Source organism: Neovison vison, chromosome 2, assembly GCF_020171115.1.
Source record: "Neovison vison isolate M4711 chromosome 2, ASM_NN_V1, whole genome shotgun sequence".
NCBI classification, from domain to species: Eukaryota; Metazoa; Chordata; class Mammalia; order Carnivora; family Mustelidae; genus Neogale; species Neogale vison.
In genome coordinates this window covers 205,766,811-205,780,981 of record NC_058092.1, presented here as the reverse complement: position 1 = coordinate 205,780,981, position 14,171 = coordinate 205,766,811, and the positions used below count along the sequence as shown (strand labels likewise).

Below are 14,171 nucleotides of genomic sequence, written 5' to 3'. Positions count from 1 at the left end.
TCAGGAACTGAAATGGAAGGTGCAAATTTGACAGGCTGAGGCAGGGTGAGTGTTTTCATAGAGGGTGTAGATTGGGACAGGACTTGCTGACAGGAATTGGATGAGCAAGTGAGACCAAGAGAGGATATATCAGTTGAAAAGGTTTGGAATGGGAAAATGAGAGGATCTGGTGAACAATTTTGAAAGCCGAGAACAAAGACTTGGGTTGTCTTTCAAAATAGGATGGATAGCTTTAGTCAAGGCTTTCATGTTGTGAAGGAGAAATGGTGGCACAGAGAAAACCTGTGGCAGCAGCATCAGGAATTCATCAGAGGAGTATTAAAGTGCAGGAAGGAGGAGAAACTAGATTGTCAAAGTTCAAGCACTGTACAAGCAGTTTGGACCAAAGCTTCATCTGCATGGAAGTGTCTGTTAGGTTAAAAGTTGTGTGATGCTGAATGAGGGAGATAACAACCAGTAGGGCAAGAGCTGGGTGTTTGTGGACTCAGACGTGGGCAGTAGTTAGTGTGTGACACTGAGCAAGTCATTTAATCTCTGAACGTCAGTTTACTCATCTGTGTTAATACTACTCATTGGGTTATTAAATGGATTATGGGAAATAGGGCACATTCATACCAACACAGTACTTACGCTTAATAGGTGTTAAGTAATATTAGTGCCCCCCCATGAAAATGTAATGCTCAGTAATAATAAAACTGCCCAACTAGTTTGACCAGTTTCCTCCCACACCCCCAGTCTGAGCTCAGTTTTCATGGTCAGGTGCTTATTAGAACTGACTGTGACTAGAACTGACAGACTGGCTGATTTCACAAGGACCTCTTTATGTAGGAAATGTGAGGTTACATAAACAGAGCAAGTTTTAAGCCCAAATGCCCCAGGTCACTGCCCTGGATTACAGGACTTTACTAAGAACACAGGAAGTAGATTGCCAGTTTTCAGCTCTGAGGTGGTTCTACCCATCAGACTTGTTTTCTTGTCCATTCCTACCTTCCTCCACCCCCGCCTGCCAAGCCAGAAGTCCACAAAGAAACAGTTACTAGTGCAGTAAAAAAAAACACAAAACAGGCTAGCCCAAAATGTTTGAGCCTCAGCCCTATGTAGTGAATATAGTCAAAGAAATATGTTTAGTTCTGAACCCACAGGAAACGTTCAGGAATCCATGGATTTGGGCAGTATCTGTAGAGCCATTTCTACATATTATCTTAGGCTAATTCCTTCACTTGGAATGGCCTCCATTTTTTTTTTTTTTTCACTCAGTCATGCCGTTAAGATCTGCTATCGCCTTCAGAAAGACTTCCTGATTTCTCTATCTATGTCTTCTTCACTGAAAGATCTGTCTTCTTTCTGTGAAGTCCAGTTTCTACAAATACTTAAAAAAAAAAAAAAAACAATTGGGATACTTAATGTGTTCTTCCTAGATTACGGTTCTATATGTACTTACTCTTCATTACTTTCTTGTACTAGCTTACCAATTCCTTAAGAACAAAGTCTTGCTTATGTTAGTGTTCTTCTGTAGTGCCTAGAGCACATAGTAAGTGTTCAGTAAATTTTGGAAATCACTTATTTTCATGAATGAATTGGGAATCCAGTTCAGAGAACTATGGTGTTCTCCAGGCAGGAGGCCGGAAATTGATGAGGTGCTTCGGCTCTTCCCATCCACTGCCCCCAATCCTATACTCTAACTAATGAACTCTAGTCTCCTTTCCAAGTGAGCCAAACCTTTGACTGACCTTCTGTACCTGGGCCTGCCCTCTTTCCTGAACTTGGAATCTCCTTTCTTCCTGGAAGACTAATTATTGCCCTGCTCATATATGGCCTTTGTTCTATGGCTTTTGCAGATGTTTGGACACCTTTGCTCTTTGTCGTTCACCAGTGTTCTGTAGGACACACTCCCAACACAACTCTTTTCATCGTGTCCCTTAGTCATTTATTTATAGGTTGGATTTTTCTGGGACTTGGCTGCTTCATCTTTGTAGCTTCATTGCTTAGCTTCATGCCCTGTCCCTCATAAATATTTTTGGTTCTATTGAATTGAATCCAAAGACAAAGACTCCTGAGGCAAACCAGGTAAGTCCTCTGACACAAGAGCCAAGGTTAGTGAGAATGTTTGGAACAGCCTCTGTGCCAAAAAGTGTTTGAACTCAGGCAGCTCTGGCTGGGGAGGTGCCCTTCAGTTCTGTCTAGGAAGGTCACAGGAAATCAGGGAGGCTGGATTCTGTGCAAGGAGAGCGTGCTCTCTCTCTGTCTGTCTCTGTCTCTCTGTCTCTCTCTCTCTTTCTGTGTGTGTCCAGACCCTGGATTTTTCCTTCTGGGGATTATCTCACTTAATCAGAAACTGACTATCCCTTGGCCAGCTACTGGTCTATGCATGTAGCAGTGGTTTGGGGCATAGCCCTACAAGCCGGAATTGTTTTCCCATTGTAGTTGATACTTGAAACATCTAAATCACTAAGAGCATTAGTTGATTTTAAGAACTATTGGGTCTTTGAAAAATACTAAACGGGGCCCCTGGGTGGCTTTGTCATTAAGCATCTGCCTTTGGCTCAGATTATGATCCCAGAGTCCTGGGATCAAGCCTCACATCAGGCTCGCTGCTCAGTGGGTGCTGAGAGACTCTGCTTCTCTCTCTCCCACTCCCCCTGCTTGTGTTCCCTCTCTCACTGTGTCTCTCTCTGTCAAATAAATAAATAAAGCTTTTTAAAAATACCAACCAGTCCTTGAGAGAAGGGGAGAATATATTACTCTCTTCCCCAGAAAGACCTTGTGGTTTTTTTCCCAACAAATTTTTATTTTCAAATATTTAAAATCTACAGAAATACATATCAAAATCATGATGAAATACTACCTCACACCGGTCAGAATGGCTACAATTAACAACACAGGAAACAACAGATGTTGGTGAGGATGCAGAGAAAGGGGAACCCTCTTACACTATTGATGGGAATGCAAGCTGATAAGGCCACTCTGGGAAACAGTATGGAGGTTCCTCAAAAAGTTAAAAAGAGAACTACCCTATGACCCAGTAGTTGCACTGTTAGGTATTCACCCAAAGGATAAAAAAATACAAATTTGAAAGGGTACATGCACCCTTTCATGTGTTTATAGTAGCATTATCAACAATAGCCAAACTATGAGAAGAGCCCAAATGTCCATCGACTGATGACGAATGGATAAAGATGTGGCAGATGTACCAATGGAATGTTACTCAGCCATAAAAAAGAATGAACTCGACATTTGTGACAATATGGTTGAAGCTAGAGTACATTATGCTAAGCAAAATAAGTCAGTCAGACAAAGGCAAATGCCATGTGACTTCACTCGTATGAGGAATATAACAAACATAACAGGCAAACATATGGGAAGGGAAAAAAAAGAGGGAAGCAAACCATAAAAGGCACTTAAACAGTAGAGAAAAAACTGAAGGTTGATGGAGGGGAGGAGAATGGAGGGATGGGCTTAAAGGCTGATGGGCATTAAGGAGCACACTTGTTTGATGAGCACTAAGTGTTATATGTAAGTGATGAATCACTCAATTCTACTCCTGAAACCTATATTACACTACATGTTGACTGGGATTTAAACAAAAATTGAAAGAAACAATTCAAACCTACAAAAAATCTATTAGAATAAATGCAACAAACACCTATATAACCTTTTTCTAGATTCACCAGTTGTCAGCATTTTGCCACATTTTCTTTTCTCTTCTTTTTCCTGTGTGTGTGTGAGTGTGTGTGGGTGTGTGTGTGATTATCATTTGCAAGTAAGTTGTAGAAGTAAGGGCCCTTCACTCCTAAGTGCTTCTGGATGTCTCCTACGAACAAGAAATATCCAGATTGTTCTAGTAATATCCTTTAGAGCTGGTTTTTTTTTTTAAAGATTTTATTTATTTATTTGACAGACAGAGATCACAAATAGGCAGAGAGGCAGACAGAGAGAGAGAGAGAGGGAAGCAGGCTCCCTGCTGAGCAGAGAGCCCGATGCGGGGCTCGATCCCAGGACTCTGGGATCATGACCTGAGCCGAAGGCAGAGGCTTTAACCCACTGAGCCACCCAGGTGCCCCTGTTTGTTTGTTTGTTTTAATTCAAGATCTAAACAGGTAGCCTTAACATCCCAATATAGTCTTTTTTTTTTAGATTTTATTTATTTATTTGACAGAGAGAAAGAGCGATCGCAAGTAGAGAAGCAGGCAGAGAGAGAGAGGGTGAAGCAGGCCCCCCCGCTGAGTGGAGAACCCAGTGTGGGGCTTGATCCCAGGACCCTGGGATCATGACCCAAGCCGAAGGCAGAGGCTTAACCCACTGAGCCACCCCGGTGCCTCCAGCCCAATATAGTCTTACACTTGGTTATCATATCTCTCTACTGTCCTTTAATTTAGACAGTTTCCTAGGCTTTTTAATCTTTTGTATCATTTGATAGGTGTATTTCAGAGGTTTTATAGAATATCACTTAATTTGGAATAATCTGATTGTTTCCTCATAATGAGATTCAGGTAAAACACGTTAGCAGGAATAGTATGCAGATGATCTGTTGCACTGAGAAGGACATAGTACAGGAGGCACATTAAGTCAATTTACCCCATTGTTGGTGATGTTAAGTGTGATCATTTGCTTAAACTGTTGTCTGCCAGATTTCTCCATTTTAAAAATGCCTCTTTCTCCCTTTTTAAATACTGACTAATCTATGAAGTGATACTTTAATAAGAGTATATTAAATATCTTGTATCCCCTTCCCAAATTCACCCAATGGTTTTAGAATTCATTGATGACTCTTGCTTCAGTCAATTATTACTGTGATGATGATATTCATTTTATTAAAATCTTATTTAATTTAGTGAGATTCCTGCTTTTTTGCTCCCTCAAGTGCCTTTTTCTAAATAGATAACTTATGGGGCGCGTAGGTGGCTCAGTTGCTTGAGTGTCCGATTCTTGGTTTAGGCTCAGTGGGATTGAGCCTTATGTCTGTTTCAGATTTTCTCTCTTTCCCTCCTCTCACTTTCTCTCTCAAATAACAAATAAATACAATCTTTAAAAAATAAATACATAAATACATAACTTAGACATACATTGAAAGCCAGTAAGCATCTTTACTAAATATAACATTTTGATTGACTAAATAAAACTAAATCTAAACTTCTCCTGATGATTTTGAAATTCATCATTTCAATTCTTCTTAATATATGTCTGTGGACTTTAGAGCAAATATATCTGCATAGACCTTAAATTGTAGTACTAAAGCATAGGTGACCACTTTCTGCTACTTAACACTGTGAAATGATCACAGTCACAAAAATAACCATAAATAATAAACAAGCCAGTCTCATTTGCTAATGATGATGATATTCTTGCCTCATCATTTTTAGGCAAGACAGTATAAGTGAATAGATGAAGAATGAGGGCTCTGTAAGCAGACCTGGGTTTTAGTTTGAGGTGTCCCTTAACCCCTGGAGTTTCAGTTTCCTCATCTGTGAAATGGGAATAACAACTGTATTTGCCTCATAGAATTACTGTGAGGATGATAAGAGATTGCAGATGTAAAGTATTTATTATTAGCAAAGTGCCTGGCACACTGTAAGCACTTTGTAACTGGTGTTTGTGGTGGTGAAGTTGGTGGTGATGGTTACTTGTACTAGGGATCAAGTATAAAAAAAATCTAACATGAAAAATTATGTATTTAAGAGCTCAGGAAACGTTGTTTTTGACAGGTAGCCAAGAACATTTTGGAGGTTGTTATATTTAATGTGTTCTCAGGTATTAAGAGGAAAAAAATTTTTAATTAAATTTACCCTGTAAAAACCTGGCCAAATAAAATGGAATTATCCCAATTAAGTCCCTCCAACCCCACACCTTCATGTTCCTCTTTACCCAGAGAAGTGTGGTCAGTCCAGGCTTGTCTAAAAGTCCTTCCCCCTCAACCTATGTGGCACCAGTGGGAAAGCAAACAATTTCCTGCCACCCATTCTGCCCAACCCAGAGTCGTGACGGTGATCGTGTTAGAGTTCCTGTAGCTTCCCCAGAGCTCATAGTTCCACCCACAGATTGGTTCTGAGCTGAGGGCCTCCCATAGCTCACCACATCTCTGAAACCCTCTCAGACTCATTAGGTATGTGGGAAACAAAGTCACCATTTGTGAAACCTGAGTTTTATGATCCTGTTGTCTCTTAGTGGCTCAGAGGGCAAGGGAGAACAGAACGAGCTGATAATTTTTTGGTCAAGCTTTTTTATATGCCTTTGATACTAACAGAAGAACCTGCCCTCATAGTGGCAGTTTGAGGAGCTCTATTTGTAAGTATGATAGGCTTCTATTTGTTTTTTTTTTTTTTGGAAGATAAATTTATTTATTGGAGAGAGAGAAAGCCCATGCAAGAGTAAGGGGAGGGGTAGAGTACCAAGAAGACTTCCCACTAAGTGTGGAGTCCAGCACAGGGCTCAATACCACCACCCTGAGCTAAAATCAAGAGTCAGATGTTCAGCTGACTGAGCCACCCAGGTACCTCAATAATAGGCATTTATTTAAAGAATGTATTAGAATCATCAAATAATATCACATCTGATCTTTCTCTTTCCTGGTAGAGATGGCTAGTTATATATGAAAAAAAAAATTCAGTCACTTTATTATTTGTTTACCATAATATTCAGTCTATTATTTAAATAAATTTAAGGTTTATCTTTAGTATCTAGATTACTGTTCTTTATTCACCAAACACTTGAAAATGCACATAGAAAATACATATCATTAATTCGAACTCCAATTTTTGTGAGACTATGTAAAACTCCATTTGACATCACACAAATAACTGAAATGCAGAAAGAAAAACTGACACTTGCACAATATTTAGTTTACAAAGCACCTTTACATGTGTTATTTCATAACCTACCCCTCTGTAAGTTAATCAAGACAAATTCTTTTTTCATTTCACAGAGAAAAGAGACAAGACTCAGAAACTTTAAGTTAATATTCAAATTCATGGTTCCACCACTTGTTGGGTTACCTTGAGTAAGTTGCTTAATCACTCTATGTGATTTCTTTAACTGTGAAACAACTAAACATAGTGCCTACTTTAGAGGGTGTGAATGGAAGCGCTTAGAATGGTGCCTGGGACCCAGTAGATAGATGCTCAGAAAATGTTAGCTATTGTTACACATAGCTAGATGTTAGACATAGCGAAATGTTAGAGCTTGGATCCAAATCTAGACCTTCTGACTCCTAGTCCAGAACTCTTTTCAAAGTACCATGTGGAATTTGCCTTTTAGTAAATAATTAATTTACATTTTCATCTCACATTGACCTTGTTATTCTAGAAGGACTCTTTTTGTACTTTAATTTGACCTTAAATTTCTGAAGATCAAAAGGGAAATATATTTGAAGGATTCTTCCTTCCTGATTTGTTTTTAAATACTCTTTCTGTTGTCATCTGGGTTTGGTTGATCTTGAGGTGTCAGAAGGTGTTTTTAGTAGGTGAAGATACAATAAAGTTGTTCCATTTATAATGATTTTGGGTGTCTCTGGTGAATTTTGTTTTGGTTGGAAGGCCTGAGGTGTGAAGTAGGTTTGAAGGAAATTGTTGACGTGGAGTCACACCCCTTATCTGTAATGCTAGGAGAATATTGTCATTACTGAGAGTGACAGCTTGCTGATCAGGGAGTAGAAATGATTTATTATAAAAGATTATTTGTTGTAAAAGAGTTATCCTGAAGGAATTGGTAAGGTATTATGAGCCATTCCTTGGGAAAGGAGAAGTTGTTGTTTATGGATATTTTTCTTGATAATAGTATTGGTAGCAAGCTTTTACTTCTGACTCCCATTGTTTTTACTCTGTATACTGCTCATGTTAACATTTATGGCTGTGAGAGAGGCCTGATTGAAGATCTACATGTCTTTGTGGTAGCTACTCAGCTCCTGTGGGGAGATACTCTCCTCTTCTGACGCACAGGTTGAGCTCAGTGCAGGAATTGACGTGGAAGGTATCAGAGGGTAGGCAACAATGTGCCGGAAAAATGTAGTCAGTCTGGTGGCCTTCTGGTGGCAAGGAGCTAGAGATATCACCGGCTCAGTGAGCATGCCTCATTCCCAGGCAGTTTTGTTTGTTTGTTTGTTTGTTTGTTTTTTAAGTAGGCTCCATGGCCAGCATGGAGCTTAGCCTGGGACCTGAACTCATGACCCTGAGATCAAGACACAAGACCAGATTGAGTCGGATGCTCAACCAACTGAGCAACCCAGACTTCCCATCCCAGGCTTTTTAGATGGATCTGTGCATAATGTACACAGATGGGGTCCTCTTCAAGAACAAGATATTCAGTGTGCCTCTAGGACCTTTGTGGGCCATCTGTACCAGTGTTTAACAGGGTGAGGCAGGAGGTTTGAGAGGACATGCTGAGACCTCCTCTTTATGAGTTGCATGTTTTAACTCACTCATCTCTAATATTCACTTTGGCAAGTGGAATTAATGTTCTCACATTAAATGAAAATGCTGAATTTTTAATAGATTCCTTGGGGCTTGGTGATTGTTTGATACTGTTTCCAGTAAAACGAAGATATGAAGTAAAACGAAGATATGAAGAAATGAAGAAGATATGAAGAAATGAAGAAAAGATATGAAGAAAACGAAGATATGAAGAAAGAAATTTTTTCTAGTTTTGCTGTTAGGTTTTATTTTTCTTGCCTAGCCACCTGCTGAATCTTTTGACCCATCGAGCCTAGGAACAGAGCCCAGAAAATAGCTCTGGGCACCCCCCGCCCATGTAGGCAACCTCCCTGTTGTATCTGCATACCCACTTCTGTGGGCTTGGTGTTGTCCCCGTGCATTGACTTCTGCCTTTTGGATTGGCCACTCTTGATGTGTCAGGTAGTGGTTATTGGTGGTTTTTTTGAGGTCAGTAGTAGGACTGGGAATGGAAGTGACAGCTGAGAGACTGAGCAAAGCTAGAGGGGTTGCAGAGGAGTTGAATAGTTGAGTAGTGAAACTTAGACTAGCTCATGATGGGTCTTTGCCCAGCTGCCATACATGAATCCTGGTATAGCAGCAGAAGCCAGAATTAGTCCCTTGAATATCTGTTGACGTGACATTCTCTCAAGTCAAAGTCCTTGCTTCTCTGTGCTACCAAGGCACTTCGTCTCCATGTATCTGATTCAGCTTTGTAGCAAATAGTTAATCGTTTAAATGTCTATTTAGTAGGAAGTACTCGCCTCCATCTCCATTTTCTCATAATCCATAGAGTGTGTCCCACTTGTAACAGTTGCTCAATAAATCTTACTGAATCGAAATGAGCAAAGCTAGCCATCTCTCTGGAAATTCTGCAGCTAGTATCCATGTTTATCAGTTGTATACTTTTCCATGAGTTAGGAGAGTATCCTTGGAGAAAGCAAGCATCATCATCAGAAGTAACAATCTATTTTTTGTCTCTATAGATTTGCCTGTTCTTGGCATTTTATATATATGGTATCATACAATATTTGTGCCTGGCTTCTTTCACTTAGCGTAATATTTTCAAGATGCATCCAAGTTGTAGCATGTGTCAAGCCTAAAGCTTGACAGAGTTTGGGGGACAGATGATGCTGGGTTTTTGGCTGGTGGTTGTGGCTCAGGCCAATGATGAATCTGCCTGCTCTCATGATGACCAGATTTATATGCATGTCATGGAGATAATGTGGGTTCAGTTCTATACCACCAAATAAAGCAAATATTTCAATAAAGTGAATCAAACCAAATTTTTAGTTTCCCAGTGCATATAAAAGTTATGTTTACTGGGGCACCTGGGTGGCTCAGTGGGTTAAGACTCTGCCTTCGGCTCAGGTCATGATCTTAGGGTCCAGGGATCGAGCCCCGCATCGGGTTCTCTGCTCAACAGGAGCCTGCTTCCCCCTATGTCTCTGCCTGCCGCTCTGCCTACTTGTGATCTCTCTCTCTCTGTTAAATAAATAAATAAAATCTTTTTTAAAAAGTTATGTTTACACCATACTGTAGTCTATTAAGTGTGCAATTGCATTATATCTAAAAAACTGTACATACTTTAATTAAAAGTTACTTTATTGCTAAAATATACTAACCATTATCTAAGCTTTTGGTGAGTTGTAATCTTTTTGTTGGTGGAGAATCTTGTCTCAGTGTTCATGGCTGTGGGCAGATCAGGGTGGGGATTGCTGAAGTTTGGGATGGAGGTGATAATTTCTTAAAGTAAGACAACAATTAACTTTGCCACATTACTTGACTCCTTTCACAAATGATTTCCCTGTACCATATGATGCTGTTTGATAGCATTTTACCCACAGTAGAACTTCTTTCAAAATTGGGGTCAATCCTTTCAAACTCTGCCTCTGCTTTATCAGCCAAGTTTATGTAATATTCTAAATCTTTTGTTATTTCAACAATCTTCCTAGCATCTTCATTGGAAATAGATTGCCTCTCAAGAAACCATTTCTTTGGTCATCTGTGAGAAACAACACCTCATCTGTTAAAGTTTTGTCATTAAAACTGGCTGAGATTGCAGCCATTCAGTTACATCTTCATTTAAAATATACTTATTCTAGTTCCCTTGCTATTTCTTTTTTTTTTCCAATTTATTTATTTTCAGAAAAACAGTATTCATTATTTTTTCACCACACCCAGTGCTCCATGCAAGCCGTGCCCTCTATAATACCCACCACCTGGTACCCCAACCTCCCACCCCCTGCCACTTCAAACCCCTCAGACTGTTTTTCAGAGTCCATAGTCTCTCATGGTTCACCTCCCCTTCCAATTTACCCAAATTCCCTACTCCTCTCTAACGCCCCTTGTCCTCCATGCTATTTGTTATGCTCCACAAATAAGTGAAACCATATGATAATTGACTCTCTCTGCTTGACTTATCCCTTGCTATTTCTACCACATCTGCACTTAAGTCTTGAACCCCTCAAAGTCATCCTTAAGTTGGAATCAACTTCTTCTAAACTCCTGTCATGGTGATATTTTGACCTTTTCTCATGATCATGATTGTTCTTAATGACATCTAGAATGGTAGATCTTTTTCAAAAGGTTTTCAGTTTACTTTGCCCAGATCCATCAGAGGAATCTCTGGTAGCTATTGTCTTATGAAATGTATTTCTTAAATACTAAGACTGGGGTGCCTAGTTGTTTCAGTTGGAGGTACCTGTGACTCTTGATCTTGGGGTGTGAGATCTCTACTAAAATAAGTAAATAAACTTTAAAAAATAATAGTAAAACCTGAAGGTTGAAATGGCTCCTTGATCCGTGGGCTCCAGAATGGACATTGTGTTAGCAGGCATGAAAACAACATTCATTTCATTGTACATCTCCATCCGTGCTTTTGGGTGACCTAGTACATTGTAATGAGCAATAATATTTCGAAAGCAATCTATTTTCCTGAGCAGTAGGTCAATAGTGGACCTAAAATCATCAATAAACTATCTTGTAAACAGATGTGCTATAATCTAGGCTTTATTGTTCCATTTATAGTGCACAAAGTAAATCTATCGTAATTCTTAAGGACTATGGGATTTTCAGAATGGTCAGTGAGCATTGGCTTCAACATAAAGTCACCAGCTGTATTAATACCTAATAAGAGAGTGAACCTGCCCTTAGAAGCTTTGAAGGTTGGCACTGACTTCTCCTCTTTAGCTGTTAAAGTCCTAGATGGCATCTTGTTCCAATAGAAAGCTGTTTCATCTACATTGAAAAAGCTGCTGTTTCTGCAAGCACCTTCATTAATTACCTTAAGAAGATCTTCTGGATATCCTACTACAGCTGGATATCCTTTACAGCACTTGCTGCTTTACTTTGCACTTTTATGTCACGGAGATGGCTTCTTTCTTTAAATTTCATGAATCAGCTTCTGCAAGCTCCCAGCTTTTCTTCTTCAGCTTCCTCACCTCTCTTCATTCCTTCATAGAATTGCAGAGAGTCAAGGCCTTGCTCTGGGTTAGGCTTTGGTTGAAGGGAATTTTGTGGCTCGTTTGGTCTATCTAGACCACTAGAACTTTTTTCATATCAGCCATAAGCTGTTTTGCTTTCTTATCACTCATGTGTTCACTGGAGTAGCACTTTTAATTTCCTTCAAGAACTTTTCCTTTACATTTGCAACTTGAGTAACTGGCTCAAGAGGCCTTGCCTTCAGCCTCTCTCAGCTTTCAGCATGTCTTCTGCACTATGCTTGATCATTCCTAGCTGTTGATTTCAAGTGAGAAACGTGACTCTTCCTTGAACAGTTAGAGGCCATTGTCGAGTTATTAATTGGCCTATTTTCAATATGGTGTGTCTTAGGAAATAGGGAGGCCATGGAGAGGGAGAGAGACAGTGGAATAGCTGGTCACTGGAACAGTCAGAACACACACAGTATCTATGAAGTTCACTTTCTTTTTTTTTTTTTAAAGATTTTATTTATTTATTTGACAGAGAGAGAGATTACAAGTAGGCAGAGAGAGAGAGGAGGAAGCAGGCTCCCTGCCGAGCAGAGAGCCCGATGCGGGACTCGATCCCAGGACCCTGAGATCATGACCTGAGCCGAAGGCAGCGGCTTAACCCACTGAGCCACCCAGGCGCCTGAAGTTCACTTTCTTATGTGGGCCCAGTTCATGGCTCCCCAGGACAATCACAATAGTAATCTCAAAAAGCCCTAATCACAGATCACCATGACTAATATAATAATCATGATGAAAAAGTTTGAAATACTGTGAGAATTGCCAAAATGTGACAGAGTGACACACAGTAAGAAAATGCTATTGGAAAAATGGTTCCAGGGGCACCTGGGTGGCTAAGTGGGTTAAAGCCTCTGCCTTCAGCTCAGGTCATGATCCCAGGGTCCTGGGATCGAGCCCCACGTCGGGCTCTCTGCTCAATGGGGAGCCTGCTTCCTCCTCTCTCTCTCTGCCTGCCTCTCTGCCTACTTGTAATCTCTGCCTGTCAAATGAATAAACAAAATCTTAAAAAAAAAAAAAAATGGTTCCAAAAGATTTACCTGATGTAGGGTTGCCACAGGCTTTCAATTTGTTAAAAAAAAAAAAAAAAAAAAATGCTGTGTCTGCAAAGCATAATAACGTGAAGGACAATAAAATGAGGTATGTTTGTATTTCATGGAAATTCCATAGAGGAGCTCTGCACTTGCTCCCCTGAGTACTTATGAGAATTAAGCAAGATAATGTCTACGCGTACCTAACCCAATTCTTAGCATATGAAAGTCTCAGTGACTATTACTTCCTTGTGTTCCATTTCAAGTTTTTGGATTTTAGTAAGAACTTGCCAAAGTGAAACAGCGGGTAAATTTTTATTTGGTACTTTGAGTTTAACATACTGATTTCTCTCTCTGTCCTTTTGTTTTTTTCTCCCAAGGCTATGCCTTTCTGCTGTTCCAGGAGGAGAGCTCAGTGCAAGCCTTGATAGATGCCTGCCTGGAAGAAGACGGGAAGCTGTACCTGTGCGTGTCCAGCCCCACCATCAAGGATAAACCGGTAAGTGATACGCAGCCAGCGGATGCTTTACTAGAGCACGTATGCATTTGGAATAACTGATCACATCCTCTCTGTAATGGGAATGCTGGTAACTGGGATCCTCTTACCCGGGGTGACCTTGCTATGCAGTAGAGCTGGACTCTTGTGGATGGGAAACTAATAACAAATTACTCAGTATTTCATTTTATCCCTTTGGGACTGCGTGTAAACAAATATGTCCTTGTCTTTCACTTTACAGCTCTTTTAAGCTAATTCCTATTCAGTAACTCTGAATTGAAGTAAACAATGCTCTTAGTGGTTTTGGCAACTGGTTTCTGTCATTATTTCAGATCAAGGACAGGAATAATTTATTATTATTATTTTTTAAAAAGATCATAATCGGCAGCGTTTATGACCCTGTGAATGCAAGGCATTGTGCTGGATGGTACCTACAATGGACTAGCTAGAGCCTTCTGGGCCAGGAGCTTACACTCTCAAATGGATAGCTTCGAACAGGGCAGGAGAAGGCAAGGACAGAGAACATGGACCCAAAACCATAAATAAATATATGTGTATACAGAGTTTATAGTTTCTGAACCAAAGAGTATGAGTAAGTCATAGGGTAAGAGAAGAAGACTGCTTCCTTTCTCCTGACAGAGGGGTTATCAGTGGAGAAGGGGCAAGACTATATTCAGAATAACAACAAAAAAAGTAATTGGTTAACATGGTAGAAGTAGGATGGAGGGATATTGGG

The 14,171-nt window shown here is 40.0% G+C and overlaps 1 protein-coding gene across 9 annotated transcripts in view; it reads left to right on the top strand.

The window, feature by feature from the left end:
- The window catches only part of CPEB3 (cytoplasmic polyadenylation element binding protein 3), a 190,517-nt gene that overhangs the window by 129,885 nt on the left and 46,461 nt on the right, over positions 1–14,171 (top strand). For all 9 annotated transcript variants that reach the window (XM_044240103.1, XM_044240101.1, XM_044240100.1 and 6 more), the window contains one exon: positions 13,320–13,438. In XM_044240103.1, the coding sequence (XP_044096038.1) occupies positions 13,320–13,438 (119 nt within the window). The remainder of the gene's footprint in view (positions 1–13,319; positions 13,439–14,171) is intronic.